Source organism: Chroicocephalus ridibundus, chromosome 8 (assembly GCF_963924245.1).
Source record: "Chroicocephalus ridibundus chromosome 8, bChrRid1.1, whole genome shotgun sequence".
NCBI classification, from domain to species: Eukaryota; Metazoa; Chordata; class Aves; order Charadriiformes; family Laridae; genus Chroicocephalus; species Chroicocephalus ridibundus.
In genome coordinates, this window is record NC_086291.1 from 14,334,276 (window position 1) to 14,353,452 (window position 19,177).

At 39.3% G+C, this 19,177-nt stretch overlaps 1 protein-coding gene across 2 annotated transcripts in view; it reads right to left on the reverse strand.

Annotated features, from left to right (window-relative positions):
- The window catches only part of ADGRL4 (adhesion G protein-coupled receptor L4), a 77,008-nt gene that overhangs the window by 25,484 nt on the left and 32,347 nt on the right, over window positions 1–19,177 (reverse strand). Inside the window, exons 3-7 of one of the 2 annotated variants that reach the window (XM_063344195.1) lie at window positions 11,300–11,452; window positions 4,748–4,903; window positions 4,153–4,223; window positions 2,220–2,393; window positions 1,944–2,127 (exon numbers count right to left, since the gene is read on the reverse strand). In XM_063344195.1, coding sequence (XP_063200265.1) covers window positions 1,944–2,127; window positions 2,220–2,393; window positions 4,153–4,223; window positions 4,748–4,903; window positions 11,300–11,452 — 738 coding nt within the window. The remainder of the gene's footprint in view (window positions 1–1,943; window positions 2,128–2,219; window positions 2,394–4,152; window positions 4,224–4,747; window positions 4,904–11,299; window positions 11,453–19,177) is intronic. The other variant, XM_063344197.1, reaches the window with a different exon arrangement.

A 19,177-nucleotide genomic window follows, 5' to 3' on the forward strand; every position in this document is an offset into this window, starting at 1 on the left:
TAAATTAGGCACTGGAAAGAATAATGCAGGTTACTTTAGGAAGAGCTATTGCTTTATTAAAAATGCATTTCTGAAAGGGACCACAAATCACAATTATAAAAACCAAAGCATAAAATTCTCTACTGAATAGTAACATTTGATAAAAGCCAATTTTTGAAAAGTATATATTTTATAGTTATCTATCCATGCTACCAAATGCACATTGCACCATGAAATAATGATGTGTCTTGTCAAAAAGCAAACAAACAAGCATCACCCCTCAGGACAAAAACTACATTAGAGGACATTGAGCTCTTTACTTGGTTCATTATACTGCTGAGTTTCAATCACCCAGGATGGGAAGAAAAAAAAGTCAATCAGGCTGTTTTTAAAAAAAACAAACCCAAAACAACAACAAAAAAATCTAAAACTTGACTGATGGAGGAATATCACTAAGCTAGACCATCTGCATTGCTTATAGCACAGCACACAAAAATAATATGAGCTATTCAATAGACCAGCTGTCAGAAAATGTTTGTCAGGACGTAAGAAATAGTTTTCTGTGGCTGGAGTTTTGAAAAGCTTGTAGCTCAAGAGCTTGCACCATAAAAAGCAGTGGAGAGAGAAGGGTAATGTTGTGGGTCTTGTCCCAAAATAGATGTGTGGGGCATGTATAAGCCCTGGGGAAAATATATTCATGCTGAGGGTCAATAACAGAAAATTTTAGTGTTTGGCGCCAATTTGGAAAAGTAATCGTAGAATTTCCCGTTTTAGAACAAAACCAAACCAAAAATTGATTGATCTTTCAACATGGAAATTCCTTCCCATTCTCTTGATCAGCTTTCTTTTGTCGCCTTGGTCTAACTGATGTCCACGCTGGCACCAGAGGCTGCACCCGAATCCTCTCTCTTCTTGACCTTCATGGCCTCAGCTCTACGGCCAGGAGTGCCTCTGCTCCCAGCCGAGAAGAGGGGCTTTGCAGCCAGCTCCAGGCACCGCTCTGGGTCTGCTGCAGACCTGGAGCCGCTCTGCACTAACATAAATCTGCTTCTACAGAGTGTATGTCATGGAACAAGTCCCTCCCTATTTTTTTCATCACTCCAGCTAATTTAGTTTCAGAAAGGTGAGGGAAGAACAGGTGGTTTGACCTGGCTCGGAACCAAAGGAGTGATGTTTCTCATCAAGTGATCTTCTAAAACGGCAAGCCAGTACGAGGCACTGAAGGACTGTACTGACTCTAAAATAAGAAATCAGGTTTGGGTACATTCAGAAAAATAAAAATGAAGGAGTGGCCATTGACAAGGGAATCACCAATGCTTTACTGGAGTAGGATTTTCACAAGTGGCTGGTATTAGCCTTATTCGACTCTCATTGAAGGAGGAGTAAAACTATTATTACCACAGGAAAATCAGCAGGAGTTGGTGTGAAGACACCAGCACACAAGGGGAAGGTAGGAGAGCAAAATGGCGCAATGGAGACTAATTCTCCTCCGCTGAAATTCCTCTGAAAATGAGAAATTTCTGTGAAAATAAAGCCACTCAAGACTTGACTCACTAGGTACAATCCATATTCCAAGTTCATTGACAATACCTTCACTGAACCAAAAAGAGTCAAAAAGCTGTGCAGAGCAAATCCGATTTTCATTCCACTGGTGTTTTTATGCATATAAGATGCACAGGATAATTTTGTGCATATCCACATTCGCTGTGACAGAGATTGAAAGAGAATCTGAAAGGACAACTTCCCACAGCCTCTCAAACTTTTTCTAGGCTCCGGTCTTAAACGTTCCGTCTTTGAAAATTATGATACCTACACTGAAAGTCAGGTGTTAGTTATGAAACTCATACAAATTAACACCTGTGTGTTTCACATAACACCATTTCTAATCTTCATAATTGTGCTGAAAAACTCCTCAGTGTAATCCACATCTGAAGTATACCTTAGATTAATTTTCTTTATCTTACCTATGTCACTTGCATTAGCATCTAGCTGTGTTGTCTTTTTGAAGTTCTGCGACATGAGAAGCGTCGCTTGTTCTGCAGTATGCAGCAGCTTAGTCAGGCTCTGTCTTTGCTTATCTCCAGGAAGAGCTTCCCAGACTGTAATTTTGTCTTTTTGTAGAAAATTGTTCACAGTGTTAACCAAAACCTGTAAATAAAAGAATATTTTTAAGTGGAAGAGTCATACGCTATTTGTAAAACGAGAAAAAACCTCACAACTTTAAGGCTTGATTCACTCACGTTAACGGTCGTATTACGAAGTGCTTCATTGTCAGAAACAGGGTAGTGCATGGCATTCAGCGATGCATAAGATAGCGCTTCAACATACGAAATCACATCTACAGGTAAAAGTGGTCCCAAAGTATTCTTATTAATTTTTTGCAGCATCTCCAGGGGTGTTTTTAAATGACTAATCTGAAAAAATACAAGAATTCGCATCTTAATGAAACAGGTAAAGTCACATTTCTGCAAGTAAACGTAAACCAAATGCAAATGGCTCATTTCTGTGAATTAACATACTGGCTTTTAAGATGCTTGTGCATAAAAAGAGGCACTATTAAGCCAAGAGGTTGACCTATAAAGTAACGGTGTTACACATGTCTGGTATAACCCTAACAAGCAACTATGATGAAAAAAAAAAGTCATGTGCTATCATTACATTTTTTTTCCTCTTTTTTTACTACTGCAGCTCAGTTTTATTTATCCTAATGCTCCAAAATGAACTAATGAATGTTCTGCAAAAATAATTAAATATCAGTGATACAGTTACTCTGTTGACTCTTTTCTGTCAAATTTTAGCTGAAGAGGTGGGAGCAGATGGGCAGTGTTTCTATACTTTGTGGTTGGGTTTTGCAGATGGTAAAGCATGTAGTTTAGAGAAACTGCACTGCCTGTTTCACCTTCACTGCTTCAGTTTATGAACTGCTAAACGCATTTACATAAAACAATTAGTTTAAAGAGTAATAGGCTAGAGAGGGTGAGATTAAGATTGAGATTGCAAATTTCAGTCTCATGGCTGAATAAGAAAAGAATTCTTACTTCACGATCCTGAAATCTAATGAGATTTCATCGATCAAAAAACCCCTCGATACCTGACTTTGCAAGATCTGCAGTCTCTGCTGCTGAACAGCTTTTATGGGGCTTGCTTCATCTTGGACTGCAGCTGGATAGAACTAGAACACAGGCTAAAAAATAGGCTAAAATCTGACACACTGTCATTTACATAAAATTAAGGTACTTTGGTTTATTGCTCTGATTTAATTAAATTTATTTTGACTTCATACTTTAAAAAAATCTCACTCCAAGATCCTGCTGTGGCATTTACCACATCTTCGCACGTAAATGTGGTAAGCATGTATTTATTATATTTAACATAATGTTTTACACTGCAGGTTAACATAGAAAACACGTTAATACAACGTATATCTTACAATAAATAAATAAATAAATAAATAAATGCCTTTAAATGAATATCTTTCTGAATCTTGTAACTTCGGCAAGGTGCTTAACATAAAATGCAAACATATATATGATTGGTTTTAATTTATTTATGCTTATATTTCATTTATCCTTTTAAGTTAGACAATACCACAGCTGTAGACTAATTATCAGTGAATTCATTAATATTTTTAAAATTTGCTTCAGGAATCTCTGCTTCTGGTGAAAAAAAATACTTGAGTCCAGAGTCTTTGAGTCTATAAATCCTGCACCACTTTACTCACTATGTTTCGAGGAGTAAAAACTAGCATGCCAGGATGTTATTGCTCCATTTTCTATTTTGTCACTTGTTGACATGACTTTTCTAAGCTATCTTGCTGCCTTTCACTCTGAACAAGCAAATAATTGCACGTCAGTAAATGCAGCAATGTGTAACTTCAGAAATTACAGAAACAGCTGAGTGATTACCACACTTTGAATTTTTCATGCATCATGACTCACTTTTCTGGAAACAGAACACACAGATTCCCAGTGAGTTATTATCATGATTTGAACATACAACTCAGTTCAAATAATTTGAAATTATTAAAAAGACTTCTGTAAACATGCTTAAGTTCAATTGTACGCTTCAAGCATTTGTTAAAAGCTCCTTAAGAACTATTATAATTGAAATAAGAGTTTCAAACAGAAACAATTAAAGGATTTGGAAATTAATCTACAAACTGGTGCTACTTACGCCAGCTAAAGTTCTATTAATATGTTCAGTTATACAGTCTTTGTATAACTCACACTTGGCCTTCGGATTTTCTGTAAATTAAAAAGAAACTAATTATATATTGCAGCTTAACCAATACTCAATACATACTCATTGTAAGAGCTCTTGTCCAAGCAATTCCCCAAACCACCAACATGCTGAATTTATGCACTTAAGACGCGGCACTCCATTCTCAAACTTCAACTCCTAAGACTTTATCTTGGCCAAAGTTACAGCACGGGATTGGACTCTGAGCTTTTGTTTTACTCAGGTAGAGAGTCTGGCCCCTTTCCTTGGGTCTTCCACAGGTGGAAGTCAAGAGACAGCTCAGATTTACAGAGAGGAGTACAGATCCGACAACTATAAGGGGGTATCCATTATTTCAAATGGATTTCATCACACTGTTTAGCAAAAATACATTTACGAAATGATTCTTTTCTCAGGAAATGCAGATGCCACTGCCTTGCCTCTTTTTGATGTCTCGCTGATTAATCTAACTGAAGATAAAGAGGCACTGGTGAGTTTCTCAGGAGATGTAGCTCTGTAATAACACATAAACCTTTATAATATCATGTACCTTGGCAGGAAGTGCCATCATTTGGCTTAAACTGCAATTTTCCTGTGGATGGTTGATAACCTTCCTTACAGGAGCAGTTAAACCCTCCATCCACGTTTTCACATTTTGCATGATCTCCACAGGCAACAGTTCCTTCATTGCTGCACTCATCTACATCTGCAAATATTGTGAGAAATTGAATTTTTTATTAAGTATTTACAGACTAACACCTTGCTGCTTTGTTGATAATAGCCCTCCACACTGCAAGCAGTTTCATAATAAAATTTCATGGAATAAAAAAAAAGGAAAAACTAAAAAGGCAAACTTAATAGCAAAACATCTGCCAATTATAATACTTAGGGATTAAAAGGATAAATCATAATTGATCATATTTTTATACCACCACTTTTATTACTATATAATACTGCATTGTTCTTGTTTTAAAACCACGAGTGTAAATATTAATTCGATCATAACAAAATGCTCGGCATGGTGCAAATCATCTGAAATCCATTTTCCAGAGATTAGACTGAATAGATTTTCTCAGCCTTATGATTCAGTTAAAAAAGAGAAAGAAAACTGCAGCCTTTTCTTTTAAGTCACGGCTTCAGAAAGATGCTACAAAAGATCACCCTATCCATCTCGTTAATCTAAGATTTAAGCTCTGTGCCTTTTAAAGTGCTTGGCATGTCTTTTTTTTTTTAATCCACATTTAAATTACATTTGCCTAAAATGGCTTTTGTGCTTCTAAATAATTTGCCATTAGGTAGACAGGTTCAGTAACTGGGTGGGGCACAGCCCAAGAGTAAAACCGATGAATTCCAGTAAGAGAATCCATGAATTGATCAATTTAGAAGAGCTGGGTACTAACTCTCTGGCTGGAGTAGGGATTGTTTTGCATTATTTGGTTGGCTGAGGATAAAGATCAAATAACTCAACGGGGAAAGTAAACTGGGAACAATACCAAATAATTCTGAAGAATGAGGTAATGGACTATGAAGTGCTGTGCTGGAAAGGAAAAAAAAAAGTGAAGAGCTTTAGGACAGGAACATCTGACCAAAAGAGGTGAAAAATGAAGAAGTGATACACGAGCAGATTTAAAGGAACAGCCCGAGAACCGACCCGAAAGAAAGTAAAGGTAGAGGGGTGAACAGATGAAACGGAGGGGAAGACAACCTAAGTTAAGAACTGGCATGACGCTGAATTTGGGAAAGAAATTGGTGAAAAAGGAGAACTGATTAACCAGTTAGTGGTGGAGAACAGCTGTCTGAAGTAATAGGAGGCCTTTGTGCAGCCAGACGGGTACTAAGGACAGGCAGACAGAAAGCACCTACAGAGGGCTATAAATGCACTGTTAGCATATAGGAACTATCTTTTGCACTCTTATTTTGATACATGATTGTTGGTGGTTTTCAAAAAGGAATGTAACAAAAATAAGCGATAACATACATGAAATGAGGTTGCTAGAGAAACGGAAATTGTGGAAGAATAGAAAAATGCACTGCATGTCTGTGGATATATATCTAGGGAATACAGAAAGATGTCTGAAGGATACCTGGGGGCTGTCTACCTATTTGGACAGCATTTTTGGTAACTACGTAGAGCATTTCTTTACTAATAGCAAGAGAGCCTCCATAAATAATCGTATGAATGTTTGGGGTGTTTGTTGTTTGTTTGGTTTTTTTAAGTTTTGGGGGTTTTTTTTTGTATATGGGGCAACTATAAAATGCATTTAAAATTTTAATAGAGTATCACTACAGTTTCTGAATCCACACACGTTTTGATGTTTTGCGCTTAATTCCTCAGTTCCTTTTCTTTTGTCCAGAATCCTAGAGGTCTTCCTGGGATTCAAGGAGATGGTTGAGGTCCCACCTCACTTTCACATCCCTGTTTCCCTCACTGAGCAGTGGCTCTGATTGGCACCTGAAATGCTGCGTTTTAAGCCCGAGGTTCAGAAGCTCCCATTGGAAAGCCGTTCAGATTCCTGCACAGCACAGGCGGGAAGGAGAGGTGGGGCTGGAAGCGCATTCGCCATCCCCAGCACGACCACCTCTGTTCTTCAGAGAGAGCTGCCAAGGAGGCTGTGTCTTTCAGTGGGTTGGTGCAAGCACTGAAGGTCAAAGTACGAGGTTAAATTATAATTATCTGCATTAGGGCAATAGTTTGTTTCCATATTTAATGCCCCAAACTGCGAACATATCTCTTTAATGAGACAAGCTTTGCATTAGCTGTATTTGTACGGTTTCTGTGACCTCGGTATTCATAGTCATGGAGGTAACCATGCTATACGTCAATGAATCTGGCAAAAGTGAAGAAAAGTGGGGGGAAAAGGCATGATACAATGCTACACTCAAGCTACTTCATCATTAAATACTGTCATTTAAAGACATAAGGCTAAAGTTCTTACTCTTGGCATTTAAATAACCTCTCACACCAGTAAATTATAAAGCTCTTTTTGAAACAAGGGGGTGCCTGTCAGTGCCCTGCTGTACGACTCCGTGTAAGACAGACAAACTTTGAATGAACTGAGGTGGCAAGGGTGAAGACCATGACAATACCCGTTTGTATAACAAGAACACACATCAGCCTTATACCAAAGATTTATTTGGCCTTGTCAGCTACACGGAGAAAGGCATGTACATCTTAACAAGTTATTCAGCATGTAATGCAGTGCTAAAGTACCAGCAATTGACAACAAGCTTTGCTAAAACTTACAATGACTTATAAATAAATAAATATTTGAATACTTTCCAGACTACCATTGCTAAGTATCAGGTTTCCGTGTGATTTACTGATGCAACTATTTCAAAATTACTATGATAATTTGCTTTTCATGAACCTAGCTTGATAAATCATTTATTTGTCATTATTGGGCATTCATACAAATTACCCTTCTTTTCGTAATTATGTCAGATATTAAGTGTAATGGAGATTTTAATGAGAATTCAGGATTATCCAAAAGAGCAGCAGAAACTCAAGCACCAAGGCACATCTCTGGCAACAGGATGGCTATTTAAAGTCTGATAGAGACACCCTGTCGAGTATATGCAAATAGACTTTCTGCAGTTGAGTTGTCCATATGGAACGAGTCCATATCACGCCTATCTAATTTACTGTTTCCTGGAGAAAAAAAAAAAAATCTCCTGGATGACAAAATTAAAAGGCAATATGCCTGATCTTGCAAGGTACTAATCAGCTTCGTATCCCTTTTAAATCAATGAGATTGTCAGGGGCAGCCAACAATTTGTGACAGTTGCAAGAACGCTGCTTTTAAGTTCCCGCTTTGAAATACTGTGTGCAGTAGCTGTAGGTTTTTGTTTCTTTATATTTTGTAGTTATGCCTTTTTAACCGAATATGGAATTGTTGGACCACACACGGACAACAGCTTGTCAGTGCTTTCAGCAATCCAATTTTACTGGAGCTTTGGGGCGAGGATCTCAAACCGTCCTCCTTGATCTACCATGGGAGCGGGACCGGGCTGCCAAGGCTTGCGTGAGCAGTCTTCACAGATGACATTCCTGAGCAAAGGTTGAAGAACAACGGCTTTTTAAACAGAAGAGCATTTGCCACAGCTCTGCAAAAAGCCCTGGCCTTTTAGTAAATATTCAAAACAAATCCTGGACTTGAACTTTGAAGCTTTTATAATAGCTCCGATCAGAAAAATAATATCACCAACACCACTTAGGCTAGTGTGAAAATAGATTTATAACCTTTTATTTTATTTCTGTGCTTTGTCACTCCTCATTTACTGCAGCAGGCAAGGAAATTCCAATTAAATTAAAAGTACTGAGAACAGTTATTATGTTCAGTCTTGCCAATTACTGGATTGTACCTACATCGCTTTGATTCTTCACCAGTCAGTCAAGACAGCTTGATGTCTACATTATACTTTCTGCTTATTAGTAGCTTGCAAGTGATTGAAAAGTCCAATTGCAAAGGACTAGATGTTCCCTCCCTGCGTCTCCATACTGTGGAAGGCAGCAGCACACACAAAGTAGAAATGAAAAAGCCTACGAATGGCACAGGTAAAAGAAAAGTTAGCAATGCGGCACAATGCCATATCCCATCCACTGTACAACTCCCCCGTAGCAGAGAAGTATGTGGTGGAGAATGGGTGCCTTCCCAGCGCTCTCAGAAATACCTGAAGAAAACTAATAGCATGTTCCCGGAAAAGGCAGAGTGGCACGGATGTCACTTTCATTTTACAGATGGCCATTTTCACGTTTTTACCGTGTTGACTGGAGTGAAAAAACTAGGACTATATTTCACCTTTTTATCTGCAGCTGAACATTTAGTAAAATGTGAAGTCCAAGGAAAAAGCATTGCTTTTACACAGTAAATAGATTTTAATAGCTCACATTCAGGACAGCAGAAAAATATCATCTTCAGAAATATCACATCTCTGCATTCCTCTTTTTTTTCTTCTCCATTTCCTTCCTTCTTTGCTTTTTCTCCCTCCCTCCGCTCCACTTCCTCCTCTATCTGCATGTTTTATTGTCATTTCTTCACCAGTTCTGCCTGGATGAAGTATAGCTGACCCTCAACTCAAAACTCAGCTTTCTGTTTGGATTAAGGGTGAACTGACGTTTCCCAAAGCCCGTGTCCCAAGTTTTCTTTTGATCCACCACCTTGAGAGTTATCATCACCTTGTATTCAGAAGTTTAGTATAGCGTCCAAAGAGGGAAGGAACACACATACGTATGCTCGTGGGCTTTGAAATGCATGGACTCACACATGCGGGGATGTACCCCACTGGCACCACTGGGAACTCCAGACAGGTTTGATGACATAAACAAATAGGTTGCATAATGGCATATTCTTCAAAATTCAGCCACTGTATTTTTAAAGTTACTGCCACATACATTATGCACATATATTATAAAGAAAACTTAAGACTTTGCGAAATCTGAAAATATTTTGGGGCCCTATAAACTTGGGTAGGATACATAGTTGGTAGCTCTGTCCTCTGATTTGTACAGGATAACTTGCGCTGTATTCACAGTGACAACTTTGGTGTTTCCTTCAGCTGTGTATAGTACACGCTGAACACACTACCGCCTGCTGCTTGTGTGTAAGTCATATCTACTACCTGTAGCAGCAGATCCATTGGGTACAAAATATCCTATTATGGCTTCCCGAACAGATGAAGTATAAAATTAATCGTGGATCAAAAGGTTGTCTTTAGGACTCACTGCTTGGTAAAGTAATTGGTATACTTGTTTAATGAGAAAAGGTGCCCACAGGTAATTCTTTATTTCAGTGTGAGTTTTGGAAGCTCTCAACTCCTCCCATATGGATTTGCAGAAAGCAGAAGAGAAGTGGTAAACTAATCCTCAGTAGAGGATAAAAAAAGATCAGTCTGCCCAGTGAAGAAAAGAGGGCAAAAAAAAAAAAAAAAAAAAGAAATTAACAAGCTAATGGTAAAGTGACACAAGAACAATCTGAGAAACAACTTTGAAGACAAGACAAAACTTCTGAAGCTGAGGAAATGTCAAAACGTAAAAATCAAAGCCTGGACCAGAAACTGTGAGAATATTTACAGCTCAATGTGCTAACAGTCTCAGTCCCAGCTAATTTAAGAACGATTCATAGTGTCTGGATAAAGCAGAGCTCTTTTAGATGGATGTGAGCAATGAGCAAGAAATGTTGATTAGATCACTTTCTGGCTTAATATGCAGCCACTCTGCTGATATTAAGAGCAGTAAGAAGAGAGGTTGTCAGCACTCACAAGCTCACAGGAGACATATCTAGAATGAGACACAGTCAGCATAAAGGTGTAAAGGGCAATAGATTTATTTCTCATTTTCCCATTCCCTGAGGACTGTTGCAACATACAGAGAAAATTACCAAGAGTTTGAAAAAAGAGAAATAGTTACAGTTCTTCCATTCAAAGGAAATCCTAAAGGATCACATAGTTGTTCAGAAATAACGTTTTTCCAGAGAACTTTTCCTCCCCTGTAATCTTGAACACGTTCCATCCAACGCTGCAGAAACAGAGGCTGATGGATGGCACAGGAGATAGGATAACTACTGGTCTCGCTCACTGCCTTTGATCAGACTTGAAAAATTACCAAAAATATCCCAACCAAAGCCCCCAGACAAAAGATATTTGGAGCACAGTAGGTCAAACGTATAGGGAATTTTGTCGGGCCCGAGCGACCTGAATGCAGAATACTTTGTCACTCTGCTTTGTTTTAAGAATATGACCACCTTGCTCACAGATCAGTGAAACAGGGGCATAACTGGGTGGATTGGGGATTTCTGTGTTACCTTAACTACATACTCGTCATCTAAAACTGTGACACGTGGATTAAAAATATTGTGAGCAGAGTCAAGACTGAAGTGCTACTGAAAGCCATGGCACCAAAAGCACTGATAACTGCTGAGTTATCAGTGAGAAGCGTGGTCTTGAACTGGAATATTAAGTCGGTACTAGTCCAAATTGTGGGAATTTTATACCCAGGCACCAAACTTCACAAATCTGAAAGCATTTTGCTAGATTTCTGTAATTAACAGAAGCAATAAGAGAAGAGTGACAACGTAAAGCTAGCTGGCAGACATTAATAACTTACCCACGCAGGAGGTTCCATCATTAGGTACAAAAGTTTGTTGACCATTGCTGGATTTGAAACCGGGCGCACACATGCAGAAATAACTTCCCACCGTGTTTGTGCAATTGGCATGCTCTCCGCAAGGCTGAGTAGCATTTTCACATTCATTATCATCTGTCAAGACATAAATTATGGAGAAATATATTTGCATTTGCCAACTGAAGAAAACAGTAAAGTAAAAGCTTAATTTGGCCTCCAGTATTTTATTTATGTAAGTTCTGAATGCTGAGCTGGCACTCTTGGTGTTTGTCTATACAGTTTTCCCATTGCCAAGGATGTAATCAGGTGTTCAGCAGCACTCTTCTGCCCTCATCCTGCGTGAGTCAACAAATGAGAAAAACAGTAGGATGCTGAAGTGAAAAGTTTAATTGGATATTCACTTGGAATAAAGGACTGAGACAAGTACATGTTCTGCCACGGTTGTATTTGATAACGTTTTTTGCTATCCAAAAATCTACAGGTAGAGAGTCACCCTGAGGATGCATCTGGGAATTTAGAATCATAGGAAACAAAGCTCCAAAGGATATAAAGAAATCACCCATGTCATTCCCTAACACCAAAGCAGGATCGATATAGCTAAACTGACAGATTTTTTTTTCTGGCTGGTTTTTGAAGACCTTGTATGGTATTTCTCAGCAGTCCCAGACAACAGACTTACAAAGCTTGTCCTACCAACTGACCTGAGTTGTCAACTGTATTGTTTTTTTCTTCATTATCCCAAAGATCTCAACAAAGAGATGAGCAAGATTCATGGCTTGATCTTTACCTCTTAGCAACACCTGTGCAAGTCATCAGTTCTGTACTTGCAAAATTACATGATCTATTTTACAGGGCTAATCCCATGCCCCCAGTGATACCTGAAAAAAGAACTATATACACAGGTTTTAAAAATACTTCCTCTCTGCAGAGCCTCTGCATGTACTATCATTGTGAGCATGGTGATCCAGCTAGCTCCATCAAAGGTCAAATAAAATCATAAAATCATGCTTTGAACTGTATAGCTGATCTTCTTCAATGACTCAATAAAACTGTTTCCTCTCCAGAATCTTCCAAGGTCCCTGTTGTCTACTAAATAATTTTCAGACCAAACTTGAGAAAAAGCTCAAAAGCTTCCTTATCCAAACACTCCACTTATGAAACTATTTAACTCACAATACTGGCAATTCCATCATTCCAAATAGCCCGTTTCTCCCAAAGCACCCCAAAACTCTGAAACAAACAAATCAACCAAACTCTCCAAAGAAGACGACACTGTGACTGGAGTTCTCTATTTTCTACATGGTGAGAAAGGAAAAGAGTTAAAGGCTTCCTGAAGTCTACTGGGATTTTTGTCCCTGTTCTCAAGCAAAAGGTACTCATAACATGATGAATGACAGGAAAGAATTCTAACAGGGAGAGAAATAACAATTTATTGCAGAAGAGGAATGATTAAGGAGCGTGACAGGGAGAAGAAATATGATTTCAGAAAAGACACCCAGGGATGAGTTTCAGAAAGGTGCTTCTGCTTCCTGATGGTCAGTGTTCTCATAAGGTGTTTACAGAGATAGGGTACAGATAAGTACAGTGTCACGTAAGCTAGGGAATTGGCAAGATTAAAGTACACCAAGAGCTGTAAAGCATTGCAGGAATACATTTCTGCAATATAACTTAGTGACAACCCCTAGAATAACGTTGGAAAAGGACATTTTTCAGATTCGAAGTCTGACACGATTTTGAGTGTTACTCAGTTGACACAGAGATGCAAATATCAATTCAGAACTGCAGCTTTCCTCAGGGGAATTTTGGTCAACAGCATCAAATGGATTATGCTCATTATAACTAAAATGGAATGTAATTTAATGAGGAATCCAAGTATAAAAGCACTTTGCCAACATACGTCAACAATATTTATTCTACAGCTTTGGTATTCATGAGAATACAGCAGAGGTGTATGATTTGGATCTCACTTAAAGAATGCCAAAGTAAAACCAAATTAGCTTAGGTGAAATTATGATGGGCAGGAATAAATGAGATATTAATCCAAGTTAAAAAGCTAATCGTGAGAATATGAAAAATCCAGTTTGGCACATGGCGTTGCAGAGACCAGGCCTGAGAACGCTTTACAAATCTCAGTAGCAAGGTCCACTTTTTCAAATATCATTTCTGTGTGTCTCTGTGTTTGACTCTTTTACAATTCCTGTTTGCTCACAGATCTTGGCATTTCATGACCAAAGTAAGTGGACTACCCTATTTCATCTGCCAAGTTAACCTGGTCTTGGGAAAGTATTATAGATCCTAGAAAACAGTGTGTGTTGACTAAGGACACTGATCAGTGCAGGACTCCGTTCAGAGTAGAGGAATAGCAGTGCTGGTAAGAGAAAAGCTACAGGCTACACACAAGAACTTTTCTTTTGCATTTGTTTTCTAGGAACTCAACTATAGTCTGAAAAATCCAGTACTATTACATTTTTCAGGTGGTCCAAAGAGTTTATAAGCAATATTAAAATGACTCATGCAGTGGTCATCAATAAGTTCTTTACAATTATGCCTAATTAACTCTAACAGATTATCGGTGGTTTTCCTCAATAGTTAGGATGCCTATAAGGGGTTTAATGGTGACTATATTGCCTTAGAAGGCTTGCCTATTGGAGAGAACCTTTTTGATAATTTGAGAAACCTTTAGAACATTGAAGCACAGCAGTAACTTACATTGCACACACGAGAATGGATATTTTAAAGAGTTAAATTCATAAGGAGCTTTCTTTTCACGATTCCCATGGTCTAATGTAATACTGAGCAGACCATGCTGGGGGATAATTTACTGGACCGCATCCTGCTTCCATTGAAATTAATGGCATAGAAGCCACTGACGTAATAGGCCCAGGGTGGTGCTCGCTATGGAAAACTACTGGGTTAATGAGAAAGGCAAGCAAGGAAGAAGTTTTCAAGAAACAGGGAGTTTCATATACAGTTTGACTAGATGTGTTTAAATAATCTGCCTAATTTCACACAAAATATTTTACAAGATCAAAACTGATGGCAAAAATATCTTCTAGTTCTCTGTATAAACAATTTGAATTTTTTCTTCAGACAGCAGTTCAATGTGAAGCCCAGGGGCTTAAAGTAATTTTCCAAATTTTACATGATTTATATTATCGGATTTGTGATGTAAAGGATGTCAGGAAAAAAAACAACAGGATTTATAGATGAAAAAAATGTATTGGGTTTTCTTCTTTGGTTTTTTTTTTTTTTTTTGTTTTAAGGAAATGTTCTGTCTATACAGAGAGGATACTTTAAATGACTGCAGGCATATAATCCACCTGCTTTGTTGCAACCTAATTTAATTATGTCATGTGCGTTCATTGCTGGCACAGATACCTATTGAACACTCCAGGCAGTATTTCAGGGATGCACATTCCTTTAAAGATTTTTTTTTTTCCCTTTTTTTCCAGTAACTGATGAAAAAATGGGAGACTTTCAGAAACGAGATTGGCCAAGCGACAAGCTTAATTATTGTGGGTAAGTGGTAATAATGCATTCAGGTCGGTTTGATACACAAGACATTTGCTGAATAGCTGAACTCTCTTGAGAAGTGTTCTTTTTTTCTTTTTAGGGAGGTGAGGAAGCAGGTTGGGGCTTGCTTTCTTTTTGTTTTCAGATTTTTTTTTAATTTTTTTTTTTTTTTTTTTACACGGCAGGTCTATGCTATTTGGATTGCTCGAAAATCTAATCATTAAAAATCACAACGTGAGGAAGGTTATAAATAGTTTCCTAGGAAATCTGTGTTAAATAACGTAAAGTTGGGTGGATACAGGAGTATGTATGTAGGTTCACCCGAATATTGGCAGGATGCTTACATGATACAGGTGTAAAATAAAACCAATTCTCCATTTTCACTTTAAAAGTGCAGCTACTATGTATTTTACTGTACATAAATGTAATTATGGTCAGAGGGAATGAACTACTAGCTGCATATAATGATTTCTCTACTAGTCTCTTGAAAATGCATAAGGATCTTCAAAAGAAAAAAAAATAAATCTGAAAAGCTGATATGCCCCTTTCAAACTCAATTTGAACTGAGGATGGTAATTCTGTATTAAAGCTTCACGTGTTCATTAATATGAGAAGACCATTGGTTTAGGATTGAGTAGCCTCACTCAGAAGTTTTGGCATTGATGGGAGTCCTGCCCTGTCACAGACGGCTACAAATTGGATCCAGGGTTTGAACGATCACTCTTTTACATCAGGTAACATCGTTCATTGTTAAGTAAAAGGTGCATGAATTCTGTTTAGCGTTGATATAATACATTTTTTGTATAAAGAGCATTCGTTTCTTTTATAAATTTTAAAATATAAGAAATACAAAAAGGAAGAATGATTTGTGGATTTCAGGGCCATGATGCAGTTGGAAGCTAAAGGCATGTGATAAGATTTTAGGAAAAACTGTCATATTCTATCATATTCTATATACTTTCTAAAGTGCAGGCTGTACCCTGTCATATATATTTTAATATTGGGTGGTTATAAAATTACAATCTACAACAGGAAAATGCCAGGGCAACTACAGCTACAAAATGAAATAATTTGTTATTATTGTGACAAGCATGAGAAAATGCTTTGAATTATCAATTTTAGATATAAGATTTTTGTAATACTGTTTACATATTTTACATGAAAAAGATCATGAGGGAAAGTCTTACGGCAGCAGATTTATCAAAACAGCTTTGAAGGGTTTCCATCGCACTGAGCAAATCTCCGTGATAGACTTTGATGATAAGATGACATATAATATGAAAAGTTAGCTTTGGGGTGAAACTTGTCATATTGATCCACAATCACACAGAAGTTTGGTGTTGGTTTTTTGTTGGTGGTTTTTTTTTTCTTTTTGTAAATTTTGAAGTAAACTGTTTCTTCATTCACTTCAAGTAACAAACAAACAAGGTTGAAATCACCCAAAATAAACACAGTGATTTGTGCCTATTCAGTCCCCACCAATCCGTGCAAAATGAGATTTCTGTGGAAGTGAAACTTTGTATTACAGAACATATTCTAGGCTCCCCGGCCGATATCAGTCAGGCTGATGGCCTTCATTAGTTGGTAAGTGACCTGATTGGAAAACTAGCAACACTGAACTTTGAGTTTGGTCACTGGGGATAGCCAGGTGGAGGACTCCTGTGGTGGGATGGCCCATGGCTGAAGGAGCTTGCTACCTGGGAGCCCACCACATGGGAAGCCTGCCCTGGAGCTGCACAGCCTGTGACCTCAGCCCTTGACTTCCATGCTCCTGGCTCTTCTCCAGAAGAGCTGGAATTCACAAAGTCTTGGATCAAGATCCTCCAGTTGGACCTACATCTCCCAAAGCTTTCTACTGGGGCCTTGCCACAGGCAAAGCACTTGAGGCTCTTGTTCCTCACCTTCTTCGGCAAGGACCACAGTCCTGGCTCCCCACACCACGTAATCTCTGCCGTGGCCAGGGTGCTTTTCGGGTCTGACCTGGATAAGGAGCTAAGCTAGCCAGAGGCGCAACAGGCTTCCCAGGGCAGCAGAAATGTGGCTGTTGCAAGTGAACTCTTTTGATACTTTGACATTCCAAAGAAGGATTTTAATGAATTAAGAACTCCTGAGCAGAGCTGGAGTTTGATAACCTGAGTTTTCACAAAGCCACACCTGAACAAGCATAGGCACAATGGTGTAATTTTCTGAAGTTTAATGAACGCTTGATGTTACTAAGGTCCACAAGCAGCTCATACTGAGGCCGTTACTGTATACTACAATACATTCACGTTCTATTCGGTGCATTCCCCAGCTGACATAAAAAGAAGCAATTAAATCATCAACAAATTAATTTTGCCCCAATCCAGGCCTTTTGAAACCAAGGTTGGAGCCCTCTGGGGCACACCCGTCTATCAAGAACAGCAGTGGCAGCACAGGGCTGGGGGCCGGTATCGGACCCAGTAGTCTGAGAAGTGGACAGCAGTGGGTAGGAAGGAAACGCAGCCGGGGCGGCTGGGGAATACATTGATTCATTGCATCCGGCTGTTCTCTTTCGACAGCAGCCTCTGCTGCCAGAGCTGCTATGGAGCCCCTGGGGGAAACTAAAACTACCCTTCCCTAGTGTAACCCTCATGGGAGAACAGTACTTGAAGAGCCTCACTTAACCCCTCAAAAGCAAGGAAATGAAAGGCTTCCTGTAAAACAAATTCCAGTGCTACTCACCCCGCTGTGCTTAGCTTGTCTGGAGGTCTCAGAACAGTGGGTGATCTTACATACATTACTTCTGTGCTGCAGGACTGTGCGTCAACAGCCATCGCAGCCCGAGTTAAGAACAGCGATACCATTAACAACCTTGCCTTTCCTTCCTTGTGATGTGTTTCCATTAATGGTAATTTAACACAATTTGTTTATGATTCTCCAAAGATTCAGCATTCAAGTTTGGTCTAAATCAGCATGAAAGAGCAGATGCTTAGAAAAACCACTTGAGACTGCAGAACTGGGCTGGAAATCTCATTTAAATATGAATTGCTTTCATAATGGGCCGGATTCATCTTTGTCCTACACTGGGGCAGGGGACCACGCAGTTGCTGCATAAGAAATCTAGCCACTGCAAGCTCTGTCTTGCTAAAATTTCATAACTCTCTGCCTCCTTGCAAGAGCTCTTCACAATGCCTTCTCGGGATGTTTTTATAACTTGCCGGGTGTTTTTAACTGGTTTGAACTTGATGGCTCTGCAGTTAGCTGGACTCCTAGAAGTTCTTAGTTCAGCAAACAAACATTTTCTCTCACATTCTTCACAGGCTATGTGTGTACGCAGAGACGATTTCAGATCAGCAGTTCTTTCATGTCTGGCTTAACTAAAGGGCCTCACAACAAAAAGTTCCCTTAGTTCTATTTTACGGAACAGGGCAGAACAGTCTGAAAGAAGGAAAGGCATGTTCCTACATGTTAAAAACACACTCAGCTTGAGTTTCAGAGAACGGACAAGGTTTGGAGAAGTTAATATATTATCTAAACCACTTCCCTCATCTCTTGCTGGTATTTTCAGATATTACAAATTAAACATGAAAAGCATTTATTATTGGGTAAGTGCTGGTGATGAAATTGTCATTTGTTTAGCCACACAGAACAACCTGCCTTTTCAATACTTGTGAAGTATCAAAAAAAGAAAGTCTATAATTTGTGATCACTCATATGTGAAGAATCAGGCGGGGGTGGGGGGGTGGAATCTTTAAAAGTGCCAGTCCTTGACTGGAAACAAACCATTTACCCAGACAAGCATCTGCAGGAATTTGAGAATAAAGAGAAACAGCATGCTCAAATCAGTGCAACGGAGGGAAAGAGGGAAGAAATAGCTGTTGAGCAGCCCTGCACAACCTCTTCCCCAGCACTGCCTCCCCTGCTCCTCTGAGAGCAGGGGTCTATGTGCGCTGCAGACAGCGGCAACGGGCCCCACCGCTCGCCCCAGAGCAGGTCTTAGAGCTGCACTGAGCAGAGACTCAGCAAGAAACCTTCAGAGCTGTGCAGCTGCAAGTGGGGAGCTTCGGTTTGGGTGTCCAAACCCCGAATTAGTTATTCATTGTCTGGCTGACACCCCTTTCCTGACTGGATCACGAGGGGAAAGACCTGTGGGTGCTATGAAGCTTCACCCTTTCTATTACAGGCAAAACTCAAGAGCTGGTCAGGCATCCCCTGCGGATGTGGTGAGCGGGGTCTCGGGGCGGCTGTCGGGTGCAGGTGAAGAGCACAACCCACGTTGCAGCTCAGGCACGAGGGACCGGGAGCTGCCACTCATTCTTCAGCGAAGCAGACCGTGACCTCCCTGCACCTGGAGCACTTCATGCTCCCCTTCTGCCTTCCTCCCAG